The sequence below is a fragment of the Cinclus cinclus genome, chromosome 4, assembly GCF_963662255.1.
Source record: "Cinclus cinclus chromosome 4, bCinCin1.1, whole genome shotgun sequence".
NCBI lineage: Eukaryota > Metazoa > Chordata > Aves > Passeriformes > Cinclidae > Cinclus > Cinclus cinclus.
The window spans coordinates 18100642-18125757 of record NC_085049.1 but is presented as its reverse complement, the minus strand read 5'-3'; the positions used below and the strand labels follow the sequence as shown (position 1 = coordinate 18125757).

Genomic DNA, 25116 nt, shown 5'->3' with positions numbered 1-25116 from the left:
CAAGCAAGAGGTGACACTGGAAACTGGGGGCACTGCCGTGCTCTCACACACCTCCCTGAGCATCCTCTCACTGCCCATCCCACCCCCGCGAGGATGGAACTGCTGGAAACCAGGCAGGCAGAGCTGTAAACCAGGATTATCTGGAGCCACCATGGTTAACACTAGTGCATATTTACACAGGAAATTAAAGCCAGGGCCTTGGGTCTGAAGCACTAGACCAAGAATGAAAATAAATAAATAAATAAGATGTAGGAACAAAATTATCTCTCACTTCCACTACAGGTCCCTGAAGGAGGTTTCTCTATCTCGTGGCTTATGATCAGGTGAAAACTTTGGTGCAAGGCTCACAGAAATCTGTCCAGTTTGTGTCAGCTTTTATATTCACAGCCTTACTATTTCACATTTGTGTACAATGTCTCTGTACAGATGTAGCGGAGTAAAACAAGAGAAAAACAACTGGAGAAATCCCTGCTAGTCACCCCCAGCCCCCAAAAGACACTGACCGAGAAATAAATCCACACATAAAAAGTGTTTTATACAAACATCCAACTTGTAACCTTCCATGGTTATATATTATAGCAAAAGCCTTTCCAGAAGAAGTTTAACATTAGCTGCTAAACATGGCATGGTACTTATTCATCACATGTTCCACAAGTGAGTGAGAAGTATCTTTTACCTTGAACACTTCCATTGGAAGAGGAAAATTTGCTGCATCATTAAGGGATTTTTCCAGAGCGCATTTCCACTCAGTTATAGTCTTCAGAGAATAGATATCTAAAGGGATGACAATAACACAAAGAAAAAAAGAACAACAAAACCAAGAGGTGACTGTTTGGAGATCAAACATTTTTGGAAGACTAAAGTTCTTAAGACATATGAATGGAGAGAGCAAGTGAAATGAACAGCGCCTATATTCCAAGCTGAGCAGCATGGATCAATTCAACAAAAAAGCAACTAGCAGGGGCACACTGGAGGAAGACTGTGTTTCATATCCTGGAGTAAAACCCAGAAAAATTCACATCCTTCAAATACTGCTGAAGGAACGAGAATCATATTATCTCACTGCTTGATAATAGTGGAAAAACTCGCCTTTGATTTTCACTTCTCAAAATACCTGATGTTTCCTAGTTTGAGGAGCCTCAGGTCTTCAGTCAATATTAGTCATATTTGAACAAAACAAACATTACCATTATTAAGGCACCTGTTAATCAGAAAGTGCTTGGGTTTGGGGAGTTTTTTGGGTTTTTTTGTAATTGCAGGGTTGGGGTGGGTGTGGGAAGAAATATTTCAGCTAAACCTCCACTTGGACACATTTTTTAGTATCACGCTCAAACCAGAGCATCACACCAGAGCAAGGACTTAAGACTTATGAATTTTCATCATTATACTTTTAGGCAACATCTTTGTGCAGCTTCACATTGCTTCCAGTGAGTTTCTTTACACAGGTTTAATGTTATTACATCATGATATTAACAAGCCCTTTTTTAGTTCAGTACAGTGAAATGCCTATGAATCATCAAAACGAACAATGTAGGAAACAATACTGTGATGAGGAACATTATATTGGATTTACTCCTGCCCTAGAAAACATATTGTTATCTTGCACATAACAAGTTATTGCAGAACATTCATATCAAGGCCTCAAAGAGAGAAGATAGGTAGATAGACTGCAACAATTATTAAAATGGAAATGAACATTTGCTCAATAATAAACTCAAACCTTGGTACAGAGTGAAGAGTGTAGAGCTTTTCTTTGGCCAGCCTGGCTTCCCACATTCACACTGAGGTTCAATTTGGCTCAATTTGCATTTAAATCCTGTACATCTAATAACCGTATACATTTACTAGCTAGCAGAAGATTTACTGCTGTATCTTACAATTCTGAAGGAGGGAATAAAAAATACATGGAAAAAAAAAAAGGAATTGGCAAGCACTGTTTCCACCTACCACGGATGGTACAAGAGAATTTTATGCTCTGAACTCAACAGATTTAAGACCTTATCAAAACAGGATTTGCAGAATCACTCACTGAAGTGGATGTATTTATACTTCCACTGTATCAAATCTCACTACTTCAGAACAGACATCAAGGATATGCATATGAATTTAAACACACCTGAAGGGAAATGTTAACCTTTCAGGGCAGTATTTTTAATTCCTCTGCTGTCTAGTTATTAACGGGAATATAGATTTTAAGTCTTTGTTTACAGCGTGTGCAGCAGGCACAAGTGTTAAGAAGTGCACTCTTTATCTAATTGTTCATTATTTTATAGTTTTGTTGCTCCACTTCTCCCTTGCTTGCAGGAATTCTGATCAGCAGGAAGTGCAGGGAGGGGGACGACTCACCCTGTTTCTTTCTTTTTTGGTTTAATTTACAGGGAAATACTTAACCGATGTGATTTTGCCCAAGGCTGCAGCCAGCCAGTTGTTTCAAGTCTGAGTTCAGGAAAACTGTGCCTGATGCTTCCCCGTTGGAAAGAGACCCTTATTTTCTGTTGTGATGCCAGTGAAGCACAGGAAAGATGAAACTGGCATTGCAGGCAACTCTGGCCAAGTTTTGGGCAACTTTGGCAAAAATAAGCAAAAACAGACAGCAACTTCTCTGGGCAGTGTCAACAAATTCAAGACACAGAGGCAACTCCAGTGGTTTTCAAGGGCCAGCAAGGAGTATCATGAGCACATTTAATTAGTGGTGTCGTGCTTATGCTGGCAGGTGTATGGACACTAAATTGCACGGTTAAAAGAGTATACAGCATTTTATTTAAGTGCCAGAGCTGCAGGTAATTGAACAAAGTGTACTGTGTCAGTTTGTATTAGGGTTCACAAGTAGTGAGCAATTAAAATGACTGGCAATTTGTCTTTAAATAGAAAGTAGCATAAAATGAGATGATCTCGTCCTGCATAAACAGCTGAACTCAGGCCATCAGTGGCTCTGTGCCAAGCAGCCTGTGCCAATTTGCACTAGCAAGGAGGCTTATTCCAGACTCAGATATACATCTGAAGGGGAAAATAAGCTGTAACCCCTTTGCTTCAGTTAAATGGGCTTGTGAGATATACAGAGTCCGTTCAGAGAAGACAGCTGGGATGATGTTTCATAAAATCATTGAATGGTTTGGGTTGGAAGGGACCTTAGACATCATCTATTTCCAAGCCCCAGAAGACCCTCTTTCCCATTAAGAGACTGGCTGTTGGATGTGGGTGGCTTCAGGAAAGAGACCCCTTCATTCAAAATATTGTTTGGGACCATGGGACCTCCTTTATCTGAGATGCTCTGCATCTTGAAAGACTGACTTGGAAGTGAAATCTGGCAGGTGCCAGAGGTGGATCAACAGGGAAAAGTCACACCCCAGATACAGAGGGAAATAAAGTTCAGGGTAGATATGCAGCATCCAAGTCGAGGGTAGGCAAAGCACTGTCACAAGCTGCAGAAGTGATGTATAAAAACACAAAAACACCCTCATTTGATAGCAAGAGGACACACAGCCTGATCTGGGAGCAGCTATATGTCCTCAGCATCTCTTCAGAGGAGACTCCTAACAGCTTTGATACACAGTCTAAGGCTGTTCCCTTCAGCAATCAGGAGTTATCTTAACTGGTTTCAGATGTTCAATATTTAGGCCAACCAGGTGTGTGTTCATTGGTCTCAACCCCCATGAATGAAAAAAATATGCTTAAAAAGATACCATTTCCTCTTATCCATGTTAGCTGTGTCTTTCCCTACTCATTATAAAGAGAGCAATTTCTCATGCAGAATTGTCTTTTGATGCCTGCACCACAGCAAGTGACTCTAATCCCTGATGTGTAAAGAACAAGGTACTTCCCACAGAATCTCTCTTTCCTAAGAAGGTCCACACTAGGTCTTTCACACAACAGATGTCTTCCTAGTCCAAATGCTCTTCCCTAAAGAAGTCACTAGGGGATGTACCTCTGACACAGTCTCCAGGTCTCAGGTCCTCAGAAAACTTCATATTTTGAGTTTGTGGCTTAATTAATAGCCTCATCCCTGAGTTTCTTTAGAGCTCTCTGCTGCCAGCATCTCATCCTCACAACTCACTACTGCTTCCCTGACTGCCCCAAGATTCTTTTGGCTGAGATTTTAATTTGAAGCAGATCCCATAAAACCAGCCACTTGGGGTATTTTCTGTCTTCTTCCTCTCAGTAATGTCTCATACACTTTACTAATTCATTGTGCCTCACAGACACATTGGATGGTTGGGCAAGAAGATCTTAAAGGGTTTTTTTCCAACCTTGAGGATTCCATGACTCTGTGTTAGGTGGACATCAAATGATCAGGAGTGGAACAACCAGCATTGCTGCCTCCAGAAACTCCTCAGATTTCCACTCCTGACTGGCTACTCCCTCAGTGCAGAGCCTGACAGCTGGGTCAGAAGAGGGATGAATGAAAGACCCCAGAAGCAGTAATCAGGAGAGGATCTGGGCAAAAACAGAAGGGTTCAGACCTGAAGGGTCTTTTCTCAGCAAACTCGTACAAGGCTGAACTTTAGGAGACGTAAAGTAATGAAGACCTGTGTAAGTCAATATAATTCAGGAAGAAGATGTGGGCATTAAATCCATTAATAACAACAGCATTGACTAAAAAGTGAATGACCAGGGAAATGAAAGGAGAGCAACCAGCTATCAGATAAAAACAGGTAAGAACAAGAGACAGAAATTTTAAGTTAAATCAAGGAGAGGGGAGAAGAAAAATAAACAACTTCAGCAAATAGTCCAGTAGTAAGTTTAAAGAAAAACAACTGAAAAAAGAAAAAAGAAAAGAAAGGTATGAGGGGTGGGCAATCCACAGAGAAGGATGTACAGCTGGACAGAAGGAGGAAAGAGTAGAAAGCAAATGGAATGAACAAAGAGGAAGCACAAATCTCCTCTGGGCCATTTCTGTATTCACCAAACCTATATGGGCCATGAGAGTTCAGAGATAGTCAATGAAGAAGTTGTTCCTCCGTAACGCAAAGACTCTGTAATAACAGAGTGGATGATATTCATGCTCTCCAGCATTCACATCTAATTTAGAAGTGATGGGGAACATTGATTCCTACCTACCAGTGAAGAAAAAAAACACTTCCAAAAAGCACTCAAGACCCAAATCCCAGACAAATTTGTGAACATGAGAATTTAACATGTCAGGGTCAACTCTCCTCATCAGGTGTGAGGGACAGAAGCCACATCAGAAACACCTTCCCAGAGGAGGGGAATTTAATACTCATGGAAAATCTTCACCCACAGCACAAGGAAAGTGAGGCACAGACCTGGAAACATTGTTAACCTACACAGGAGGAGGTGGATCAGTCTGTGATCCCAGACTGGCTTAACTGCAGTCCCAAGCCCTTTTCATCCAAGCTGGTTTGAACACTAAACTCAACCCTAAAGAGCTTCTTCTCCAGGTCATAATCTCCTGGTGTTTCATATCGTCTGACAGACTTGCAAAGACTTCAACTGAATTTATTTAATAAAGAATACAGTTCATATGACCCACCCTGAACCGAAATGAGATGGATCTCCCCTGCCATTTATGCCACAGCCAGAAACTACAGACAAAGCAATGTGAATGCTGGAAAAAGACAAACGTGCTGCACGAGTATCTCAAAACATCAGCGAACACCACGAAGGGAGACAATATTCCAGGGAGGTTCTTTACCTGCAGGTGGGTCCATTCTGTATTTATTCTCTTGACACCAACCGACTGGTCGAAGTCTGCAATCCAAGTAAAACAACCACTGGTCATAGGATTCAGTCTCCTCCAATCCCACATAGCGAAGGCGTAATCTTCCTCCAACATTTTCAACCACACTAACTATCCAGTACTGAAAGGGATTCTGGGAATCCTGCAGCTCTATTAAGGAATCAACTGTAATGAGGTCTACAGGGTTTTTTCCTCGCAGAGGCTGTTTGAATAGAAGCAAAACTCCTTATTTTAAACTTTATTTGAAGACTTCTCAAGGAAACAGATGACAGCAGAAGATTATTTTTGTTTTTCACACCATCATCCAAGCGATCAGCAAACAGTCTGTTCTTCTTCTATTTTACCCAATGTCTTCCAAGTGCAAATTCAGAAGTAAAACAGAAAACAACAGTTGTACTAATTTCTCAACCGACATCATCAACAACAACAAAAAAAGAATAATAAAAGGTGGAACAGCTCATAAGGCACATCCATTTAGGATGCTCCTGAACTACTCAAAGCCCAGTTGTATTGGAGGATTTCAAACAAATTCTCATTTATTGCAGCTGATAAGAACCAACCAGAGGACTGGACCCTAGTATTTACCTAAAAGGCGACTATTTTGTGCATGAACCAGAAATTTCCCTTGGTGTACTAATAATCTCTTTCACCAAAGATCAGCTTTATCCTGTTCCTACTGGCATGGAGAAAAAAATCATCCCCCCAAGCCATGGATGCAGGAGTCTGTGGAGGTTATTCCAAAGCACAAAGCCCACAGCAGGTTTGGATCCAAGCCTGAGGCTCACAGAATTTGTTTGGTCTAGCCACCATGCACAAGAAATCCCAGTGACTGAGGTTATTTGCTTCCACATGGTTATTTTCTGGGATCCCAGTTTTGCAGCCTTTTACACGTGTGTGTAACTTTCCACCTGCGAGCACAGGCATTAAAAAACCATGAGATACTCTGCAGAAAAACCCCTTTGGGGCTCAGTGTTTTTATTCTGTTACTGTGAGCATCTCTGTGCTCTTAAGCTTTAACATAATGGTTAGATTTCTCATTTTTTATTAAATACAAGTTTGAATTCTTATGCAATATCTCAGTTCTGGGGTTTTAAGAGCAGCATTAAAATGACCCCAAGACTTGGAAGCATTGGTCCCCAAAGGAGATGCTAAGCAAAGGCAAAATACATGAAAAACTCACTTTTTTCCCCTGTGTGTTTGTCCCACTTTGTTAATTAAACCATATAAACATGTCACATTACTTTTAAAAATATTAATTCAGTAAATGAAGAGTCAGTCCAGAATGGTTCTAACAGTGGCTACAAAACAAAATAAGAAAGTCTTATGTTCCAAAAAGTTATTTTTCCTACTGAATATTGTAAATATTCAAATTTTGAGATGCAACTGATTTTCATACAACCTCTCTTAATCCTAAAAAGCAGGCAAGAGAATAAGAAGATGGTAGAAAAAACACAATTAAAATTAACTAAGAGCTTATCACATGTACAATTTTAAACAGCTTTATGATTAATAGATATTTCTCAGAACAATATATTTGCCATAATAAGCTACTTTTCTACAGTGCAAGCTGCAAGCATCTGTTTAATCTCTTCAAATATTATTTCATGGCAAAATGCAGTGTAAGAATTTAATAATACAGCAGAAATCCACTTTAATGTGGATTTTTTTTCTCCTCTCATACAACTGCTTCATTGCAACAAAATACTCTTTAATATGAAACGGTGGTGTAATGATTTAACTTATTATAATAAATCCCTGGCTGTATCAAAGTGAATATTGCTTCCCTGATTTGTGTGCTAAATTTTAAGCCAATGGGCTGTCATTTACCCCGTGAGAACTGAATGGCTAGGATTAATAATCAGCTTGCATGAAATATTAACATTTACCATAATGCAAGAACCCTTCACATGCATAGCTGGCATGTAAAAAAAAGATTTTAAAAGTAGCACTACATATTGATTTAACACTCTAACAACAATCTGCAGCACTCACGAACAGCAAATCTGTCAAAAGGGGCCGACATACATTGCACGACACAGACAGCACTGAGTACATAAAACACCAGAAAAGGGTCAGAAACTGTTTCAAGCCAACACAATGTTTTCTCTCTCTGCTTTTCTGCCTGGGACTGCCTCTCTTCCCTGCCTGCAGAAAGGGGAGGTTTGGCACACAGCAGAGATGGCGCTTGCACACCATCAGATTACTGTATGTGCCACCTGGGAGCAGCCCAGGAATGGGGATATAGCAGGCCCAAGGATGGGGATTATTTGGGGTCTGCAAAGGCTGTTCAATGCTCAGACTCGGGGCGGGGGGGAAAGCACCTAATGGTACAATTTTAATTCTCCCTGCCAGGTACATTCAAACTGCTTGGGCATGTGGGAAAAGGATGCAGCTGTGGAAGTGACCGGGGACGAAATGATCAAAAATGGTGCTTGGATGCACACCGGCTTCCCCCAAGCCAATGCAAGCATTTTCACAAAGGTAAATTCCTGTATGTCCTCACTCTCAGTCTAAATACAGAGGGACAAAGAATGAGGGGTTCCTGCAGGACCATCTGTCTCCTCTCCAAATGCCCCACAGTATCCACATGAGAGCAGGGCAGGCCCTGATGCAAAAACTGCCTGTGGTTTCAAGGTGAAGCTGTGGGATTTTTATCCAGGACCTCAAGGCACACTGAGGCAGTCCCAGGTGCAAGTCACCCTGTGGATTTGCTGCACAGACTGAATGGGTGCATCTAAAAAAAGGACCCTTCTGCTCTTCTGAGGCACCTCACCCAACAACACCCCTGCTCAATGTGACTGCTGGATTTAGGTGGAGGGAATGTCCTTGAGGCAGCACTTCCCATGTAAAGATAAACCTGACCATCAGGAGCTCCCCATCAACCCACTAAACCCCGTCTCCAACCTGTGCCACAGAATCACAGAATGGTTTGGGTTGGAAGGGACCTTAAAGATCATCCAGGTCCAAACCCATGCCACGGGCAGGGACACCTTCCATTGGACCAGACTGCTCCAAGCCCCATCCAGCTGGCTTTGAACACTTCCAGGGATGGGGCAGAGATGGACTGGCAGCTCAGGTCACCAGTTTGATGGATCTAATGGGGTTCAAAGGGCTGAGTTCTCCTTTCTGTGGATCCCTTCCATGCTCTCCTTCCCCCACCAGGCCTTTTTTGAGTACCCAACTTCCTAAAGAACTGAAAGGCAAAACAAACACCCCGTGACTGGGTCAGAAGCAGAACCAGCAGAGTGTAGCCACGGCTGGCACAGATTTTGGGACAGGACAGGGCAGGGCAGGGCAGGCACACAGACACTGCAAGCACACACGGAGGAAGAGGAGGAACTGCAATCTAATACATACACCTTCCAGCAAATTCGCAGGGGCTGTCCTGGCGCCGGTCAGATCCTGGATGAGAAACTCTGTCCAGTCCATGTATTTCTCCTTGATTGCTGGGGAAGGGGAGGGAAGAAAATAAATTCTTAGCACAGCAGACTGCAGCAACTTGCCACGTGTGTGTCACACAGTGGACCTGGTGTATTTATTAAGAAGAAATTCTTCATTATTAGAGGGATGAGGCATTGGCACAGGTTAACCCGAGAAGCTGTGGATGCACCATCCCTTCAAGTGTCCAAGGCCAGGGTGGACAGGGCTTGGAGCAACCTGGGATAGGGGAAGGTGTCCCTGCCCATGGCAGGGCCTTGAACTGGATGCCTTTTAAGATCCCTTCCAACCCAAACCATCCTGTGATTCAATCATTTTAGAAATATCACCTTAGGATTTAGCAGCTCTGAAGTTTTAGATGCAGCTGCAACTCAGACAAGGAAAAAAGCTGGTTTGTTGTCCAGTTCTTTGGGCAACTTGTGCACACAGTTAAATCTCAAAAAAGGGAAGGTGTTACTCCACTGTAGCCACTGACAGTGATTTACAACATCGTGGCTTATCATCCCCATCTCTCCAATTCAGAATTGGCCACTGCTTGTGTAACCACTCGTTTCCTGCTTATCACCTGGGCTCAGATGTGATTTATAAAGTCTCTACGTCCACTAATGCTCTCTGGGAAAACAAGCTGTGCAAACTTACAATTCCTTGACAGGAGACCAGAAACTCCAGGTGCTTTTGCAACAAAGTAGGAAAATCAACCCTGAGAACACCATATAGCAGCTGCTGAATCAATATACTAGCAAGAAGAAAGACATAGAGTCTTTTCTTTATCAGGAACTTCTGTTTCATTTAGGAAAAAAAATGAATAATTTCTGAGATTAACACTGTGAACCTGCGTTACTTTAGGACATCTATGCAGTTTTGTAAGATCTGAACTGAAATATAGAAATTTTGCCTCTACAATTCACATTCCAGGTCAGTTGTGGTTGAACTAAGTGGACACATAAAGGCAATAATTCAGCAAATCTCAGCTTCAGAGAGAGAATCCTCTTCAAATACACTGTGCAGTTGCAATCAGATATCCAGAAATTAGACTTTAATTCTACCTGCCTGTAAATTAGAATTAAATTACATCTGAAACTTTGTTTTCTCCCCAAAATAATCTTACTCATATGCGAGAGAATCATCAGGAATGCAGTTATGTTGCTGACTTAGAAACACCTATAGAAGGGAAAAAAATCACAAGCATTTGAAAATTTCAACATTTCCTCTGAATAAACAACTGAATAAGCTGTTTAAAGACCAGTACCCCACAGCAATCCACTGGACTGGACATGGATAAAGACACAAGCCATGCCCAGTGCACCTTACCTCAATCTCTAGCTCAGCTGTGCTCCTTCCCCAAAAGCCAGTTCTCCCAGCTTGAGCTAAACATCCAGTTCAGATATCTAAATTACTTTAAATGTGCATTTAAAATTATCAAACTTTGCACTGCTGGACTTAAGCCTCCATAAAATACTGTTTGAACTTGCCTGGAAGCATTCTAAGTCTTCTGCAGCACTGATTTTGCATGACTTCCAGAAGATTTATGACCTTTGCATTATTTAAGATGAAAGAACAGCCTGAGAAGAAGTGGTTTAGACATGACACTTTCTCTCTCAACACTCCTGCTGTGTACACCTCATCAGTTCCTGTCCACCTACCTCAGGATAAAGAAAACAAGCTGAATTCTGGCATCAGGGAGAAGACAGTAATTGTGGTAATGAATGAGGCTGCAGTCCCTCTAGCTCAGACTTCTGCCTCTCCCTGAGAGCAGCACTGGGTGCAGCACAGAAAGGTGCAAGTTGAACTTGATTTTGGCTCCTACCCACAAAGTTGTCATCCAAATTTCTGAATGCCAGAGCTTCACTACCAAGGAATGACAAATGTGATAAAAAGCACACAGTTTGAACTTTCAAAGCTGGCAGGAGTGGGGTGGAGGGAGGCAGGGGGAGAATAGGATTTTTAAAGTTGACAACAGATTAACAGATTTCAGGGGCTTCCACTTCCAGATGCCCAACTGGAGATGTCATAATGGTGCCTGATTCACAGATCTGGCTGACTGTCAGTCAGTCTCCCTTCCAGAGAGAAAAAAAAAAATCTCGTCCTTTTTTTAAAAGACTTGCACCTCACAGTTTGACATCTAAATAAACTGATACCTCTCTACATTCAGATCTGAATTAGAGGCTTCTGAAGTCCAAAAGTCCCAAAGGTGACCTCCGTTTTCAGACTAAACAGGCTCAACTGAAAAAAAAAAAAAAAAAACAAAAACCCCTGAGCTGTTCTCAGTTTCTAGGTGAACCATCAGAACCATTTCAGAATCATCCTTCCCATACAAATCTTTCCAGGATCTTCCTTTAGTTTATTCTGCTATTGTAGCATGGATAAAACTACTCTGAAAACCTCTGAGAAACAATAAATTCCATTGGAAGCTGTAGAAACAGGGATTTGAACATTCCTCTGTGCCTATAGAGCACAGCCTTCTCAGTTTTACAGTTCAAGTCACCACAATGCAAATATTAATTTTTAGTAGTAATGAAGTGAAGCTGAATGATCACGATATCTGCAAAAGCCTTTGAGGACAAGAAAAATGTTAAACAAATACATTCAAACTAAGGAAAATCTGCTGGGTAAATGAGAATAGCTGTCAGTGCAATGCATGGGTGCCCAACCTGAACATCCCTCTCCAGAAATGCTGGTGCTCCTCTGGCACATCAGACTCAGCACCTGGGGACTGAAGCAGTGAACCTGCAATCACTGTTTCCCATCTTCCCTCATTAGTTACAGGAAAAGGCTCTAGTGGACCTCTCCTACTGCTGGACAGGTTGGGAGAACTCTGGTGTTTTGTTTTTTTTTTGCAGCTGGCCAGCCAGCTGGTGGGAAGGGAAGGTGGCCAGCATAAAGAATACTGCTCCATGGTGATCTAAACTCCACTAGTATTCCTGTTTTCCAAACATTTTTCCCTGCCTTAAATAAACTCAGTGAATCAGGAGTGGTCCATGGGCTTCAGCCAGCCATGCTTTCTCCACCTTTCAGTAGATCCATTTTCCCAGAAGACCCCTGTGAAATTCCCCTGTAGCTCTGCTCCAGATTGAGCTCACTCAGGACTAACAGCATATAGAGCAAAATCCATGTGAACCCAGACCACCACAGAAACACCTGAGAAAGATCCCGCATTTCCCTCCCCAGTTCCTGAGCAGCAGCTGTAGTGATGCACCAGTTCCCACACTCAGTGATGGGCTGGTGAAGGCTGAGCCACTCCCAACTGACCTCAATGAAATTATCCACACCTACAAAAGTACAAACCAGGTCCTTGCAGCTCACTGCCTCCTCCCATGAAAAAATAATTATTTCACAGATCACCTTCTAGTTTGGCAAATATTACAGCAAAATTTTAAATGAGAAAGAAAAAGGACCTTTCTAACATTGAGACTCATGTTATAAAATTGAGTACCCCTTCCAGAGACCTGAACTCCACCAAAAAACAGATCATATCCAATATCCCTTAAATTCCTCCCACTTTTCTCTACTCGATTCACCTTGCCCGCAATGTCTCTGACTCACATTCCTCTCTCCCCTTCTGAGCCACTGCCATTTCCTCAGTTTCACTCGTTGGTCTCATTTTCCTAAGCTGTGTCTTGGGACTCCAGGCTGGACCTGGCATCACCTGAGGAGCAGGGGCTGCTGCCAGCTGGTCACTGGCTGATGTGCAAAGTACCATTAGTATTTATCATCGGGTTTTACCCACCAGCTGCTCAAACCCAGCACCTTCCCCTTTCTCTGTGCATGCTGACCATGGAAACCATTCCAAGAGCAGCTGGAAACGCTGCAGCAATGCACACCCCATCCCCTCCAAGCCCTCTCAACATGTGCCTGAGAGCCAGGAGAGCAGCTTCATTCCCCGCAACCCTGTAAATCTCTGTGCCCTGCCTCAGCCTCAGCACATAATGGGTTCAGATTTATCTGCCTCCCTAGAGAAATAAGAGATTAAAAGCACATTCGCAGTCCCATGACAGCACTGAGGCACAGGCACTCCATTCAATGAATATGAGATACTATTATCACATTAGTAACTCTTGGGATTTTATTTCGTTTTCTAGTAGTTGCCTTTTTGTGGAGTTGCTTTTTTCCTCTCAGGTCATGGGTTTATACGGAAATTCTCATTTTCCTATTTATTTTTTTTCCTCAAGAACAGGACATGGCAAAGTGCAGGCAAAACCTTGAAATCTGAAAGACCATCAAGACAATGGGAACAACATGGTCGGTTTTTCATTTTTCATGACTATTTTTCACCCCAAGGCACCCACTTGGTTGACAAGAACAAGACTCAAGGATCTGAACTGCTACATCTGGTAAAATAAAGGAAAGGTAGCACAAATAACTTACATGAATACAGCACCTAAAAATAAGCTACTCCTTGGAAACACCTCAGCACACTGTATGGACAAATGTGCCCAACAAGCATAACATCAAATTATGCTCATTTTTGTCCGTACATTTAAAAAAAAAAAAACAGAAACAAAACAAAAAAAAAAGAAAACAACAAAAACAAACAAACAAACAAAAAAACCAACCAAAACCAACAAAACACTCTTTATGTTGGGTTTCTTTACTTTTAATAACCCAGGATCACCAGCAACCTACTGACACCTCTACTGGAGACTCCCCACTGGAACCCATCAACCTCTAAACAGCAGAGTTTTAATTTTCTCATATATGAACAACAGCACCTTAAACAGCTTTATAAAATGGTTTAAGATCTTTCAGATTAATCTGCTAAGAGACAACACTCTCAGTGTGGAAACTATTTTTGTCATTAAAAATTTAACTCTTTCCTAGGACTGGAATGAACAAAAATAGATAACAAGGGGAATTATAGCTGGGTAGGACCGAGGCAATTCTTCTCCCTCCATCGTGAAATAAACTGAAACACCAGGTTATAAATAAATAAACTAAAAATACCAGGAAATAAACTAAAATACCAGGTTAGATTGATTTTCTAAACAAAGAGTTCAGGATGTTCAAAATTTTATATAGATATACAAATTAGATATAATATATATTTAAGATACATTAAAGTAAAGCTGTTGGTACCAGAAAGAAATGCCCAGAGCCTGGAGAGAAGGATCACAGATCATCATGAGAGCACCTGAAGGGCAACACAAGGGAATTCCAGCCACTTCATCCAGCAGGGATGGGTGACATTACAGTGGAAATCTGATAAGAGGTCACCCAGCCAGGAAAACTAAGGCTGGATAGGGCTTGGAACATCCTGGTCTAGTGAAAAGTCTCCCTGCCCATGGGAGAGAGGTGGAAAAATATGATATTTAAGGTACCTTCCAACCCAAACAATTCTGAGACTCTGTGACAAGATACACAGTTTTTTTAAAGTTAAACAGCATATTGCAAAACTATAGAATGCTTACAATATTGACATTTTCTTTTCATTTTAAAGTTGCCACACATTCAGTGCAATATTTATAAGTTACAAAAATATTAACATATAAATGTTGTAACTATGTTATAAAGGTCTAAATGATGGAGTCGAAATGAGATGTCTTTATATCAAAATAACATAGAATGCTAAAACAATTTGTTTAGACTTCACCCATCAAAACAATTTGTCAAAACTGACATGTTCTCACAAAATATTTCCATTTTGATAAAACAGCATTTTGACAGGAAACGGTTGAATCCCCACATTTTCATTCATCTTACTGAACTATTTACATCCTTGTGAACCAGACTGGAAGAGAGAACAGGATGGGGGTTGAGTGCTGTCCCCAAGTAAAAGGCTCAAGCTGCTTCTGAAGCCTTCCCAAGACCTTAGGGCCTGGGAACACACTCCACTGCATACCTTACAAAGCCAGATCCCCTGTTAAAAATTTCCAAAATTAATTAAATAAAACCAACATTCAAAAACATTTACTTAGTGCTTTAATAGCATTTTTTTATAAAAATGACTGTTTGCTTTGAATTCTTTTGTGGGCTCCCTGAAAAAAAAGCCAAATGGGGCTAAAGACATCTTCAAACAAATTTCTTACTTGAAACTTCAAACAGTCTTCTGTTCTCACAGCAGCAGAATTCTGTGGTTTGAACTGGATCACAAAATAATGCAAGTTCAGTCCAGAAAAGAAAAGAAAGTGCATCAAAAGCTGTTGATCTGTTTTTCTTGTGAGCCACAAGCCACAAATACCATGAGACCCCCAACTTCAGAGCCCAGGCATTGCCTTCTATACACCTGTCTTAAATAGATTGTTCAAGGAAAATAATATACAGAGAGGATTTTTATGGAAACCAGAAGCTGTAAGCAACTGTCCATCAAAGAATACAGGTGCTCAAAAGACACTTCTGGACCAGCAGCACTCTGTGGTCCAATTCATGTGAATTTACAACAGGCTAATGAACAGATGCTGGAAGGAAGCATGATGTCTGTAGGAGAACATGTAGCTCTTGTATTCTTTGAGTAGATGATTCTTTAAACTGTTGATTGATCTGCTTGCTCTTAATTATCTCACTTTTTAAAAAACAAAACTAAGTGCAAACTTCAAATTAATGCTTAGCCCACGTGAGCTGCTCAATTTAGTAACAATATTCTGCATGTTTTTTAATTTTCCTTCAAGATATTTGATGCCCTCTGGTTTTTCAGGTGATCCAAACCACCCTGATTTCATTTCTAAGACTATGCTGCAGTTTCTATGGGCTTGACCCAAGAAAGGGCCAACACACAAACTTGAATCCTTGCATGCCCAACTCTGCATGAAAAAGCACTCCTTGATTAGAAAAAGTAGAGAAGAAAAAAAAGCCAGATAAAGGCATGAACACACGCTTTAGGTTGTCACCTGAACAACTCCCTTACAGTTTTTTCAATTCACATACACTGAATTTCAGTATAATGTGACTTTCATCCTCCCTGCTGCCATTCAAGGTTTCCAGAAATTATCTACTTATATACTCTGGGTCAAAACAAGCAAGTTCATGAGTAAAAAGCTGCCTCCCTGTCCACACAATATTTTGCTTCCCAACATCCTTTGAGCCCTTCACAGACATGCACACCATTCCCCTCAGGTTTCTCTAGTCCTTAATTAACTGCTCCCTTTTTAAAAATAAAAAGCAGCAGGTGGTTTGGGAGTTGCTTTTTCGTTTCTTGAAGCTTGCACAGGCTACGAACTCCAACCCAGCTGCAGAACTATGGATGGAAGCTGTAGATGTGGGATGCTGTGGGAGAAAACCATCAGTGTGTGCAGACAGGGTAAGTGGATGCTATTATACAGAGTTTTTTTATTCAATGATGCAAAATCTTGTAAAAATCCCTTCCATTAACTCCCTGCACCTCAGGAAGCTGAACAAGACACTTTGTCCTGGCAGAAGGGTCACCACCAATTTCTGAGGCACTCCCATGCAGTAGGACCAGCTGTCTTCATCCCAAACACAACGTCATTGATACAGACACACTCTTCTGGGATCCCACTGCTGTGGCTTTCTGCTTCCAAGTCAAACTGCTGAAGATCAGAAGAGAAATTTGCCTCATAGACGCCAACAGCACAGTGTGCCACAACCCAGATCAGCCTGCCCTGACTCCCTGAGCACAACAGCCTCAAGAACCCACCCAGCAGTAAATGATCTACTCTTAAGTACTGTGATTAATTACCTCCCTTCAGCCAAAGTCAATACTTGGCTTGCACTGAAGTATTTAAAAATATTTCTTTAAAGAAAGGATAAAAAAGAGAGGGGTGCTAATAATGGGAAGTGACTCAGCTCGGTCTGGGTGGCGTTACTTATCAATTGCCATCAGATTATGTAGATAAGGAACGGCAGCAAATCCATCAGCTCCACTTGCACTTTGTCACATCCCTTTGTTTCAAGGCTTCACACAAGTGTGATCAGCACCACCCAGCCTGGAATCAACCAGACACAGCCCTGCTCTCCCTTGGGATCTGGGAATAGGAGAAGAGAGGAAAGAGATACAGGTGGGATATGGCAAGAGGAGAGGGGAACTAATCTCCTCCCACCCTTCACCTTGCAGGGATGCAACCAATTCATTCGCCTGGTCCTTCAGTACAAAAAGCCACCTGTGCCCATTCAGCCTCAACAGGTTGGAATTTAAGGATGAAGCATTCAAGTGTTTAGAGCATTTACCACGTATTTATGGCCTAGGTTAATGGTTGGGCTCAATGATATTAGATGCCTTTTCCAACCCAAACAATTCTACCACTGTTTTTTTTATTTTTAAGGTGTTTTTACACTGATTTCACCTGGAACACAATTCTGCTGTCTCCTAGACTAGGTGCTAAAACCCACCCTCATTTACACCACCAAAAATTGGGAAGAGACCGCAAAAAATACTTTCTGGACACAACCATTTTTAAGTGGGTGTCCTGGTTTAAGGCAAATTTTGGGAGGAAAATTCTGGCATGGTCTTTTCCAGAAAGCAAATTCAAGCAGCTCCTCCCCCAACCAGTTCAGGAGGTAAACTTCCTTGAGGAAAAGTGAAAAAAAGCCTGTTCATTTAACAAGCAAAGTAGTCACATTTAAAAAAAAAAAAGAGTAATATTAAACAATAGAACATCTCATTGTTCTGAAGATCTAGTTTTAAAAGCACAGAACTCAATATCCAGCATAAGCAGAACATAAGCAGATTTGGGACACAAGCAGCATAAAGCTACCCTAGGACAGAGGGTCAATTATCTGTTCTCTTGTATCGGCAGGCATGAACGAAGGCTGATAATCCTGATTTTGTAACAGAATCCAACATGGCAAAAACGGGCTGATTTTAGTCTCTGTTACCTCTGTGATAAATTAGGAAAAAAACCTGAGGTGTAACTACAAAGTCAGAGTGTTTCACCCAGAGCCAGTGGTTTGTGCTCCTCCAAAATTTCTTACCTGAACTGAAACTTCACACTCTTTAAACACAACATTAACACTGTTCTCTGCCCCATTCAATTCTAGGTACAAGATTACTAAATTCCATTGTTGTCAACAACAGTCTTAGAAACAAATTAGGACTGGCTGACTTAAATGATCTTGGATGTATACACAGAGCTCCTGAAAGGCATTTCTGAGAGCCAGGAAACACCTGGATTTTGAAAGCTCCGCACACACCACATAACCATAGGGGTTCTCCCATCATTAGTATCAATGTCCATTAGGGTGATGGCTCACTGTGAAAATGAGCATCCAAACTCTGCAGCTCATGGCACTTAACCCCAAGCCTCCATGCACGTTCCTTGATTATTTTTTCCAACCATGTGCATTAAGCACCGTGCCCAGGGCTCAGAAGAGATGGATCACGAGCACTGAGAGATCCAGCTCCCAATCTCCAGACCCAGGAGTCTTAATGAAGGCCTTGTCAAATCAGCAGTTTGGGTGCTTCCAGGGAAAAGAGGGGGAACCTAGTATTGTGACTGTAATTTTAACGTTAGTTTTTATCCCACAGAGATTAAAAACAAATAATAAATTGCAAGAGTGCAGTTATCCAAGAAAAATCAGCATCTTAACTGAAGTGCTCAGAAGCAAAACCAGATCACAGAACCCAGTGTGACTGCTTGAGAAGTTATGAATTCACCTGTATGAGACACAAGCACATACACTAGATTCCCTGCACTTAGCAGGTATTTGCACCACTATTTCCTCCCAAACTGTAGCCTCTCTGGGTGAAAACCAAAAAAGTATTTAGTCATCTTTGCAGGCAAAGAGATTTGCTGCGGCAGGTAGACAGAAATGCACAGACAAATGTAACAAGAACTGTAAAATCACAATTTAAAAATTTCAAAAGCCATAGGGGAGGATGCTTGTGCTTCTTGCCCAGCCAGGACTTCCTGTAGCAGTCCACAGCTCCTTGTGTACTAGTTCCACATCAGAAATGCAGAAAGAGGAAAAAAAGTATGTCTACAAGGCAAAATGCTAAATTCCTAGATAAATACCATCCAAGTCAGAATTCCTAACCACAGCCAGAACTACTGCAAGCCAGCCACCAGCTCAGTTCAGACCTGAATCAGTATTTCTGATATTCTGTGCCCCAGGCACACACTGGCCCATGCCAACAGTGGCAATATTCACACTATGTTTCACATAAAATTGCATTGCCTCAGGTGTCACTAGTACCACACAATGAAAGAAAGAAAATCTGGAGGTTTCCTGAACACCAAAAACCCTCCCCTTGGCAATGGACACAAGAGGCAGCTCCATGCCCTGTGTCTTTGGGCTTTCACAGACCTTCCCCAAACAGATTTTATAGCATAACACCACCTAAAATTTATGGGCCATTCCGTCCAGGGATGTCACTGCAGTATAAATATCCTGCCCAGGGCTCTGACCTCACACCTCCAAACTCCATCCAATTATCCCCCATACTAAGTGCCTTTTCTCACCCCCAAACCCTACAGTCACTTTCTGAAGGATATTCTGTGGAGGCAGCTCTGTAAAACCCAACAAATTTACAGCAGCACAATGTTCTTATATAAAGCATAAACCAGTTCACTGGGCAATTATGTTTGGTATTTCCCCCCCCCCCCCCCACCCCAGCAGTGCCATCTAAACCAAATATCCACTACAAATAAAAGCATCAAAACACAGAAGACAAATAGAGACATGCAATGTCCAAGAAACGCATTCTGACTTGAGGTTGCAATTTTGGGTTTTTCTTTTTTTATTTTCTGTATTCTACAGCAAGAGGAGAATAAGTGGGATGATGCTTGCAGTTTATCGCATGCATTATATTGTTCAATACACAAGAAGAAACATCAACTAAAAAAAAAAAAAAAAGACTGAAGTTTTGATTAAAGCTTAAAATGGGGGGAGTTTTTTTAGAATCATAGAATGGTTTGGATTGGAACAGACCTTAAAGAGCCCTTGTTCCAACCCCCTACCATGGGCAGGGTCACCTTACACTAGACAAGGTGGCTCAAAGCCCCATCCAGCCTGGTCGTGAACACTTCCAGGGATAGAGCAGCCACAACTTCTCTGGGCAGCGTGTTCCAGATTTTTTTCCTTTTTGTTTTACCAGCAGCAATTTCAAAGTAAAAAGCAAGCCATTACTAGTTTCAGCCTGACACCCCCAACAAAAAGATGCATCCCAGAGGCAAGAGGCAAAGGGATTCTTTGTTGGAAAACTCTGTCAGGACTCAGGGAGAAGCTGGTTGCCACTGGGCTTGAGTTACTCAGGTACAAACAGCAAAACTGGATTGTAAGGTCTAATTTAAGGATTTGTCTGACATCTCCCCAAATCTCACTGCCCACACCCAGGGCTTGGAACAACAATGGAAATCTAACTATTCCCATGACCCAGCACACCCCCAAATTATCATGGAAATAGCAAACAAGCCTCATTCACCACGACTAAAACTTCTGACACCCCATGAAGCAGAAACATATGTTTTCAAAGAAAAAAAACAAATCAAACTCATTTCACAATTTACAGTGCGGTCTGTAATTAATCACATTTGTATTGCCAGCTCCTAATGACTGAATCCCATTTAATCACTCTGGAGCCCCTCAGCTGTATGATGTGAGCACCACAAATCAGAACCCGGAGGGCCTGATGAACATTCATCACGCATCCTTCCCAAAATTAATGGTACAGTCAAAGCACGGCCAGGCCCCATGAGGTGCTCAACATCCGATGCACAAAATGTAAATTCATAACCATCACCACAATGCCATCAAAGAAATACTCCATCAAGGCTCATTTTGTGCTTGCAAAACATGTGTTTTCTTCACTTGGAATCAGAAAAGGGGCTTGAACTATAAATCCCAGGATCAAAAACATCCCCCAAAACTTTGAAGAGCTTAAATCTCAATCCGAGATCAACGTGGAAAATTATGCAAGGCAACGTCTGAAATGAGAATAACAATGTGCTGCAGGATCTGAAATGGGAGCAGCTTTTCCATAGTTCTCTAAAATCCTTTGAATTATAAAACTTTAGCTTCTCCATCAAGCTGGGAGACTGACTCTAGATAATGATGCCCCATTGAAGCCAAATGCCTTCACTGCTAAATCAAATATTAGTGCAGAGCCATGGTTCATTCAACTGGTTTGTGAGCCCTTAATCTCATCTTCATCATACAACACTTCCTCTTAAGTTTTGGGGTTTTTTGCTTCTTTCTAAATAAATACAGATGTTCTACATGAAGAGGCCTTCCCAACAGATCCACCTGCTGATATCCAGGCTGAAAACGTCAAGGGTAACAGCAGAACTGCTCACAGCAGAGCAGAACTCTATGGAAGAGGTAATTTCAGCACTCCAAACATTCAGGGTGTAGATGCTTCACATGGGCAGGGACTCCTCACTGACCTTCCCAGAGCTGTGTGGCACAGAAGAATTGCAGGACTTCCCCCTCTCTAGGTTCTGCACTCATCATGGCAGAGCCTCTTCAGTAAAACTGGTACAACACACAGCAGGATGATTCCCTGAATCTCCAAAGGTTTTCCCTGGATATAATTAATCTTCTACACCAACTCCAGCACTTTAGGAAGTAGCTACATTGTTATACTTAAAAACACTGACTTTCTCCTCATTTCTTCATTCCCAAGTGACAGAGTGCGGGGGCAGGGAAAAAAGCTTTTTTTAGCTACAAATGCAGGAGGTGGATGCTCTGCCTCACAACATAAACCATCAATAAGGATGGGTTTCAGTATGTCCTTAAGCTCATTTGTGGGTCTGGGCTTTAATCCTTCTGTCACCAAAATCAAATGGAACCAAGAGCACACACACAGCGACACAGAAACAGATTACTTGGGAATTCAGAGCACAGGTTTTGCAATGTCATACAGAGGGGTCAGAACTGACCCAGAATTTGGTATCTGGGGTAGAAGAACAGATTTTTAGCTGCCATCAGGGAAATGCTTTATAGGAGCATCCCTTAAACCTCCACACTGCATTATCAGCTACCTCCACGGGCTCCAGGAGCATATGGTCTGCTTCAGGAATCCAGCCCCTTCCACGGTGACTGGGAGCCCACATTATCATGCATAATGAAGGAAAAATCAAGTGCAAGCCACAGCTGGCTCAGGATCATGCTGGTGCTTGCATCTGCCACTAGCAGCTTCCCAAATTCACTCTGCACCTGTTCCTCACAAATCCGAGGTGCACCTGAAGGAAAGCTCTGCTGAAGACTTTGCACTAGACATGCTGGTTTGTCCTTGGCCTAAAAGAGCTCAGAAAATCCTCCCTCAGCTCAGGACTAAAAGGCATAATTTAATCTTCAAACTTCAAAGTGTACTTCAACTTTGGCATGCTCTCCATCAAATCCTTTGTGCTACTCACCTTTCCCAGTTCCTATCCAATGCACCAAAAAAAAAAATAATCACCTCCTCTGATATAAACATCCAAAACTGTATCTAAATTAGAGTATCAAAGACATAGGGGTTTATTAAGTCTCCACAGATGTCTCCAATAGAGATTAAGTTTGACCATACTTTACCTATTACATCATTAACTACCTAAGTCTAGACTTACAGCTGAGGTGGCATTTCCATTCCAGAACTCCTCTGGGGAAAATTACAGGAGACTGGGGAAGGGAAATTAAATGCAATTATCAAGAATGACTATTTAAATATCTCTCAAACTAATAATTTTTAAAGAGTATTTTATTAAAAATGCATTCAGCCAGACATTAATTAAATAGACAATTACAAAAATGAGTGGTCTGCACCCACTGTTATACTTTCAGGGTCAATCCTCCCATTTTTCTGTAGTTTCTGGTCTTTTTAGCTCCACAGCAGATGTCTCACAACATGGTGTGAGTGTGGAAGAACAACAGTGGATATTCACTGCTGGATATTCAAGGTGTGGAGGTCTCCAGAGTCATGAGCAAGGTGCACATGTCAGTGGTGTTTGCTTGAATAATGACACTGTAGTCTCCTCAGTGACAGCACACCAAGCCTACAAGCGGGGCTGTAATTCTTCTGTTTGGTATTAAACACATGCTCAACTTTTCTGCATTTTGTATCATATTCACATGGTCCGAACCAAGGAGCTGGATGATGTCAAACACCAGTTAAACTCAGAGCAACGGGGTCAGTAGTTCTTAAACTTTTTCTTTTTTTAAGGAGCCCCATAGAGGCTGCTTATGAAATAATTTCCATCTTGGCACTTAAATGTAAAGGGAGGAGGATTTTGCTGTTTCATTCAGTGAATGGAAGAAGTTTTTTGCAAGAAGTGCCAAATGGAGATTTTTTTTCCGAAATGGTCTCAAAGGTACCATCCAAAAATCCACCCTGTTCCACTCACTGCTGAAGATAGAGGACATCTTAGGAAATCTCTCCTCTCAGAGAAGTCTGGTGTCTCCTCAGAGCCTTTTCCTGCAGCGTTTCCTTGCAAATGCAGCTTCTCATCCACAGTCTCTGCCTCATGCTGCAATTACTCTTTTCCTGCCGTATCTCTGCTCCTCCAGCACAACCTGCACTAAACATCAGGCTCAGAACCAATGCTTTGGTCACGGTGGATGCTACAGAGTTACCCTGCAGACTGTGATCAGAACCATGAGCAACAGAAGGTAAAGCCACAGGGTCTCAACTGCTCACCTCAAGAGCTCCCAGAATCCTGAACAGAGACTGAGTCCCACTGAAATGAGCTTTCCTTGCAGGAGCATCAGGAGCTGCCACAGAAATTGGTGTTGCCAACATTTTGGGCTGGATAAATCAGCTGCTGCAGCTCAGTTATCACTTACAAGGAGTTTTGCTGCATCAGTATTTACTGAAGTTTAATGCTTTTGCTGTGCAACAGGTTTGAGCCTTGATCTACAGAGACAGAATCTCACACATTGCGTAACAGCACTACCAAAAAAATGGAACTCAGATCTGTGTAAGTTTGGACAAGCAAAACTCCCCTAGTTTCTAATACAACTTCTCTTCTAATATAAAGCCCTGCTCATATGTAGCAGAAACCTCATAAGGGCCATACTCCACCTAGCCAGGAGGGATAAATTTCAGTTCCCAAAGTTTGCCCACTACAGAATCAACTAGTTCCACAGGGGGGAAAAAAAAAAAAAAAAGGAAGGAAAAGAAAGAAAAACAGCACTTTTGCTCCTTCTCATGGCAAAAGCAGCTAAGAAGTGCCTTATTCCATGCAACACCAGCCCTACCACTCTATTCAAGGTGTAGGGTTGAGAAGATCCCCAGTTCATGATGATGCCTTCCCAAAGTTAATTCTACCCCTCCAACCAGCCTTGCTTTATCTCCCTATTGGGCCTCATTTGCTTTTCACTTGCTGATCCAGCTGTGAAAACATCAACTGGCTTCAGTCCTGCTGCTCCCAAGGAGAAATCACATCCCCAGGGATTTTTCAGAAATTATTGCAAAAGACAGGGAACACAGAGCTAACACATACCCTGATTTCCTCCTGGCCATCTGTCATGACTGCCAACCATAAAGAAACTTCACTAGCACACCCGAGCCCCAGCCTTGCCAAGAGCCTGAGCTTGAAGAGAATTTCCATCTCTCTGCATCAATCTCTGATATCCAGTGCAGAAGTGTCCAAACCTCACTGGCCATTTGGGGCCAGACTCCAGAGCACTTTGGGCTAGCTCTAGTCCTTCAAGCAGCAGCAAACTGAGTGCTGAAGGCTTCCAAAACCCAAAAAAAGTCTACTTGCTTACAATCAGAAATGACCAGCCTGTTCAAGTGGTTTTCCTGCTGGATAATGACCTCAGCTGGAGTCCTGTAACATCTCCAGCTGTGATGGTAGAGGATGGATGGCTCCTCAGGTTTTAGGAAAAGGCAGAAGTCAGGACTGTGCTCTCTGCCTTGAAAACCCAGATGCACCATAAGGGCAGGATGAAATGAATCATTCTCTGATATTCAAGCATCTTCCAAACAGCGGAACAGGTATCAGGAGAAAACAAACAGAACCGAGTACAGTGCTGTGTACAGAAATGAACTAATATCAAGCTTGACTGAAAAAGTTGATTAAATTAGTTTAATTTAAAAGCCCAAACAAACCCTGAAGGAGGTTCTTTGTTTATTGCTTTTTACCAACAGCACACTTTACAGAAGAAGCACC

At 41.9% G+C, this 25116-nt stretch overlaps 1 protein-coding gene across 1 annotated transcript in view; it reads right to left on the bottom strand.

Moving 5' to 3' along the window:
- Positions 1-25116, bottom strand: part of SFMBT2 (Scm like with four mbt domains 2) — an 86764-nt gene that overhangs the window by 45770 nt on the left and 15878 nt on the right. Inside the window, exons 4-6 of the mRNA XM_062490865.1 lie at positions 9056-9144; positions 5654-5900; positions 677-774 (exon numbers count right to left, since the gene is read on the bottom strand). Coding sequence (XP_062346849.1) covers positions 677-774; positions 5654-5900; positions 9056-9144 — 434 coding nt within the window. The remainder of the gene's footprint in view (positions 1-676; positions 775-5653; positions 5901-9055; positions 9145-25116) is intronic.